This window comes from Clinocottus analis, unplaced genomic scaffold (assembly GCF_023055335.1).
Source record: "Clinocottus analis isolate CAN_PGR_092001 unplaced genomic scaffold, fCliAna1.0.p SCAF_15, whole genome shotgun sequence".
Taxonomy (NCBI): Eukaryota; Metazoa; Chordata; class Actinopteri; order Perciformes; family Cottidae; genus Clinocottus; species Clinocottus analis.
Window position 1 is genome coordinate 1,324,549 of NW_027175876.1, and position 5,786 is coordinate 1,330,334.

Sequence of the window (5,786 nt, forward strand, 5' to 3'; positions counted from 1 at the left end):
TACGTTAGCTCGCTAGCTCGCCGCGTAGCTTTTTCTCTCTCTGGGTTGAAAATTGGAGCGACCACGTTTTTTTTTTGTTTTTTTTTTCACGATAAATACACATAATTTATTTACAAAATAAAGTGGTTATAATAGGAAATAAATACAAAATAGAAATCTGAGCATTGTACTTCATGTGGTATTGCACCCATTTCGGAAATGTACACATCGGAAATACATTTTCAAAACCAGTGAAGGAATATTCCTCTGATTAAAATATTTATTTTTCCCAACTTTTTACGTAGACATAAATATATTCATATATAGCTTTTCTTCTTTTTCTTCTTCTTCTTCCACAATAGCTCTGTTTTTGTCTTTCATATAAATAAACGTCTTCATTGGGAAACCGGGTGTCCATAATGACCTCTGATGTCAGTCTCTCTCGCCCCCGCTGTCTCTCTCTCTCTCCTCACCGGCAGCCACACCCCTCCACCACCATGTCCTGGTAGTTTTTCAGGATGACCTTCTCGTACTCGTCCAGGTAGAGCAGGGAGATGGGGCTGAGGTCGGTGGGCACGCAGCACGCTCTGGGGATGTTCGAGTTCACCGAGTTCACCAGCGTCTGCACGATGGCGTGATTGGTGGAATTCAGGTGGTCCGCCAGCGGGAACGGACACTCCCCCTGGCAATAAAAGGCGTGGTACCCCGGCGGCGCCACTATCCACTCGTTCCACCCGACGTCGCTGAAGTCCACGTACAGGGCGTGCCTCTTGCAGCTGGCCTTGTGCTGGTGCTTCCGGCGCTGCTTGCGGAGCGCCGCCTGACGCTTTTCCCGCGTGTGCAGCACCGAGTCCCCGCGGCCGTCGTGGCCGTACGTCACCAGCAGGGGCCGGGCCTGGGGCCACGAGGCCCCGCCCCCGCCGTCCCCCCGGTGCAGGGACCGGCTCACCCTCACGTGCGCGCTACGCCTCTGGGCGCGCTCCCCGTCCTCCTCCGCCTCCCCTTCCTCCGGGTGATGCACCTCCACCATGAAGCCGTGGTTGCGCCCTCGCCCCGAGGTCCACTGGGACACGGCGGGGCTGACGTCGAAGCTCTCCCAGCGGCTCAAAGAGTCCCGCACCAGCCGGGTGTCCAGCAGACGTGCCAGGGGCTCCCTCCCCTGAGCGGAGGGCGCTTCGAATATCTCGTAAATGTTGATGCGGTGGGAGCCGCCGGCCAGGGCGCCGCCGCCGGCCAGGGCGCCGCCGCCGGCGTCGCTGGCGTTCCCGGAGCTGCTGCTGCTGCTGTTGTTGGACGGCGCCGCTCCCATGACCTGGTCCCTGTAGACGCGGAGCTCCGCCGACGTGATGAACTCCTCGTCCGGGATGGAAGTGAGGTTGAAGTAGAACTGCTGGGTCGTTTTACCTTTCAGCCTGGACAGGGCCTCCATGGACTCTGCAGAGGAGGAGGAGATGATGGCACAGAGACAAGCACAAGCGTAAGAGGAGACGTGTGAAGCTCATGCCAAAAAGGGTGAAACACAAGAGCGTGCGGCGCGAGAACGAGAAACAACATCTATGATTAAAGCCGAGGTGGCTTTGCGGTTCATCTGTGAGCGGGGAAATATTGGCCGAGGACGGCTTTCTCTCTCTCACACACACACACACACACACACACACACACACACACACACACACACACACACACACACATGGTCTCGTCTCGCACACAACTTGCAGCCTTCTTTCTGCGCAGCCGGCCAAGCTGCCACGTGGTTTACACCGAGTGAGTGTGGGCCATACTGTCACACTGCAGGCATGAACACACACACACACACACACACACACACACACACACACACGTTGGCACTTTGCACGTGTAATATTCTCGCGGTGATGTCATCCTGTCATCACGCTAAAAATGTACCGAGCGGCGCTTCGATAACCCAATGGTGCTCAAACTGAGGGGCGCGACCCTCTAGTGGGGCGCGGAGGTATTACAGGAATCCTCTATTAATCCCACTGTGGGGGAATTATTCTCTGTATTTTACCCATAATCCTTAGTAATGAAGGAGCTTTGTGCTGCTGTGAAGCTCTGGGGCTTCAGTGCCTTGCTCAAGGACACTTCAACATGAAACTATGGGCAGAAAACAGGGATGCAACCGGCTTGCTTGGTCATCTTTTTTGCCAGATATGAGTTATTTTTTGCACATGTATAACTTTATTTGCATTGTCTTAGCAAAGTGATTGCATATGTTATTAGTTTTTATCAGATTACTTGATTTGAAAGGGACTTCAATTTTCTTTAATCTATTAATTAAAAAAGCACGGATGCAGGAGTCTCAAAGAGTTGGACCATCTTGTTCCAATGTTGTTGGGGACGTGGGAACCGAACATTTTGCTTCCTCCAAAGTGGAGCGTGACAGAAAAAGTTTGAGAACCGTTGCGATGACCTTAAAAAATGATCATTCTGCCTCTTCGACTGGCCCGTTTGCCCCCTCGAGTTGGCTTCAGCACACTTCTCACAATCAGTGGAGAAACAAAAGACGTGAACATAAAGACGTGACATAAATAAGCAACTGTTGCATCGACAGGCCGGCTCAGGAGTATCACTGCTGCAACGGGAGAGTTAATAATCCCATGAGAAGACGTAGGACGCTATTAATATCTCAATTATGGAGAGAATCTGTTCTCCACAAGTGGAAAGCTGACTTTGTTAACTCCATTAACGCTCACAGATCCAAGCCCGTCTCAAAGTGCGAGGCCTTCCCCCTTCAATACATCGTCCTATAAACGACAGAAGTTGAAGCGGCAATTTTCTTTGAACGTGCGCGTCTCTCAGTTCACACACGATGTATAGACACGCGTTTGGATCTGTTTGGTGTGGTGAAACAAACGCAAACTTTGAACTCGCTGCCGTTTTTCAAAAGGAGCCATTTAGGAAATTCCAGCGTCTCGTTCCTAAACCTCCCTCCAGAGGTACAAAGACCTCAATTAGGGCCGATCGCTCCTCACTTGATGTGGGAAAGCCCCCTGTCTCTCCTTCCCTCTCCCCTGTCCCCAATCCCTCTCTTTCTTTCCCTTCCTCAGCTCCCAAATCCCCTTCTCCCTCTGTTCTCCCGGCCGCCAAATCCTCTTTTCTGTCCCGCCTCCCTGTCTGTCACTCTCTCTCTCTCTCCCGTTTGTGTCTCTCTCTCTCTCTCTCTCTTCTGTGTGAACAAGTCGAGGCTTGTCGGGGGAAACGTGTGAACCGCAGATATGAGTGTATCAACATTCCTAATTTCTTTTCGCGCCGCGCGCCAAAACAAAAAGATAAAGGCTAACGCCGGGGTCGTCCATCACGGGCTTGTCTCTCCAGGCCGCCGTTTCCTGCTGCGCCACGGTGGAAATGTTCTATTTGGCACGAATGAAACTAATTACCCCGAGCGACTTTAATATCAGACGGTAGATTTGGTGGTCGATGGGAGCCGTTCGCTGCGTCTCTCTCGGCGTGGGAAGACTTAGCGACCTCTGACTTAGCGACTTAGCGGTTAGCAATAGGATGAAAGAGCCGGCGGAGCGCTGCGTAAACACAGCCCGGACACATGGGTAATGGCCCGGCGGTGTCGAGGTGTGTGTGTGTGTGTGTGTGTGTGCTGGCCACGGCGCAGAGGTTTCCAGCAGTGGGCACGGGGAGCAGTCACTCAAGCCCAAGTCGTGCTTGTTTGTAGTGTGTCAGTGTAGCCACTGGGTGTCATTGCACCGGGCCTCTGGAGAGCACCCAAGCAGCCACTCAGCCACCCCTCTGACTCACCACCCGATGGAAACTTCCCCACTCAAACACTCAGGACTCTGTATGAGGACTCTGTGGAGCCCCTATGGACGCGGTAACGTGTGCGTTGTAAAAAAAAAAAAAGGGAATATAGGAACATTTGGAAATTGAATGGTAGATACAGAGTTGCTATGTTTTTTGTAAACATCATACATAAATCTTCTTGATATTATGACCAGGTGCGCCGCTCTGCCGCCCAGTTTTATATATTAATAAAGCCTTAGTCTTGTTTCAATTTCACCTGTTAAGATTATTTTAGGCGGCTTAAAATAGCCCAGTGGCATTGTGTAAACACTGTAGTGTCCAGCTGGTGAAATAACGCACTGTATCCACGTGTGTGAGCCTCATTCATCCGAGCAGCATGGAGATAGATGGATAGATGGATAGATAGATAGATAGATAGATAGATAGATAGATAGATAGATAGATAGATAGATAGATAGATAGATGGACTTGCTGCTTTATTAATGTTAACTTGTAAGCAAATCAAAGGAATTGAAACACTGAATTCAACAATCAGCGCGTATTTACGCAGCATATGAACCAAGTGAGCCATCATGGTGTTGTTGGAACGTGCGTAATGGCGCACGGCGCGGAGACATCGGTGATATGGAAAGAGTAAAAGGCGCGCAACCCACCCCTTTTCTTCTTCTTTTTTTTTTAACAAGGACTCGTGTAAGTCCTGTTAGAAATGACTCAGTCTGACACGATGACTTTGTCATGGCGCGTGTCGGCATAATGTCACGTCTTGTTGTTTCATGGCAGTAACACAGAGGGGGATGACTATCACCTGCACACACACACATACACACACACACATACACACACACACACACACACACTCACACACACACCGCCCTTTTATCCCGCTCCCGTGGTGCGTGTCTGGAAAAACTGTTTTCAGAGCCCACGCAAACACCATCAATTATTAAGAAACAAATTACCCCAGGGACACCACGCCACACCGCACCACGCCACCGCCCCCTTCATGTTGTTCAAGCCCGTGACAGCTGCGCCAGAAGGTGGGTGAGGTTGAGGGAGGAAGGAGGAAGAGGGGGGGGGGGGGGGGTGTTTGGGTGAAGGTTGCATCACATATATGAGAGATCGTTTCATTGAGATGCTCGTTGGTAAAAATCGTGCCAGCGGCGTTTAAGCAACCCTCCAAAAAAAAACAAAAAAAAACGTATTAAAGAAGTCCCACATAGCGCGGACGCGTGTCACCTGCAGATGACTAACGCTCCGTGGAGATGAAGTTCAGCCCCTGACGCACTGAGTCATGTTTTAAATACAGGGTCCCGGGGGAGCCGTCTGAGAGAGACAGGTACACAGGTATGTCACTAATACGTACCTTCGTGGTGAAAGCTTCTAATCGTGTTGGCCTTGCTGGCGGCTCTCTCCGCGTGCCTCCCCATGCTCTTGGGCCGCTTGGCGCTGTGGTCCCCGTTGGCCGAGTGCATGCGGTAGAGGTCCACCATGTACTGCGGCACCACGGCGTGCTTGCTCGGCGTCGGCCGGCGCCTCAGTCCGAACATGGTGAGGAGCCGCAGCTCGAACTCGTGCAGGAAGCTCTCGGAGCGCTCGGGGCTCTGCCTCCCGGACTCGCTGTACTTCCTCTTGCCGACCTCGGGGATGAGTCCCGTCGCGCCTTCCAGCAACACCTGAGCGAGCAGCAGTACCATGAAAGAGCGGACCACGGCGACCATGATCAGTCAGTCCCTGTGGATGAAAGTTTAAGGAGGGGTTGGGGGTCAATACTCTGGCGCTGAGGTATTGACATGAGGCGGACACAGCAGGGGCCCCACCGCTGCGCTCCCCCTCCTCCTCCCCACCGCCATACAGTAGGAATGATTGAAGGAGAGCAGGTTAAAAAGGGAAGACAGCTCCTCACTTTGAAGTAGAACAAACACACACAAAAAGAAAGAAGCCCCTGCGGCAGTTTTGCGCGTCTAACTGGAGCAGAAGATTGATCTCAACATGAGCAGGAACACAGGAGTATATCAAGGTGAAGGAGTTATGAA

At 51.7% G+C, this 5,786-nt stretch overlaps 1 protein-coding gene across 3 annotated transcripts; it reads right to left on the bottom strand.

Annotated features, from left to right (window-relative positions):
* Nucleotides 1-274: 274 nt before the first annotated feature.
* bmp2b (bone morphogenetic protein 2b) lies at nucleotides 275-5,471 on the bottom strand. 3 transcript variants are annotated; one of them, XM_068576858.1, is made up of 3 exons: nucleotides 5,117-5,471; nucleotides 1,270-1,413; nucleotides 275-1,191 (listed from the first exon to the last, which is right to left on the bottom strand). In XM_068576858.1, exons 1-3 carry the CDS (start codon nucleotides 5,469-5,471, stop codon nucleotides 449-451), a joined length of 1,242 nt encoding a protein of 413 aa, XP_068432959.1. In that variant the 3' UTR covers nucleotides 275-448. The 3 variants fall into 3 exon arrangements, with proteins under 3 accessions (XP_068432959.1, XP_068432960.1, XP_068432958.1); XM_068576859.1 differs by having other exon boundaries at nucleotides 275-1,212; nucleotides 1,288-1,413; nucleotides 5,117-5,447; XM_068576857.1 differs by having other exon boundaries at nucleotides 275-1,413.
* Between the last annotated feature and the right edge of the window lie 315 nt (nucleotides 5,472-5,786).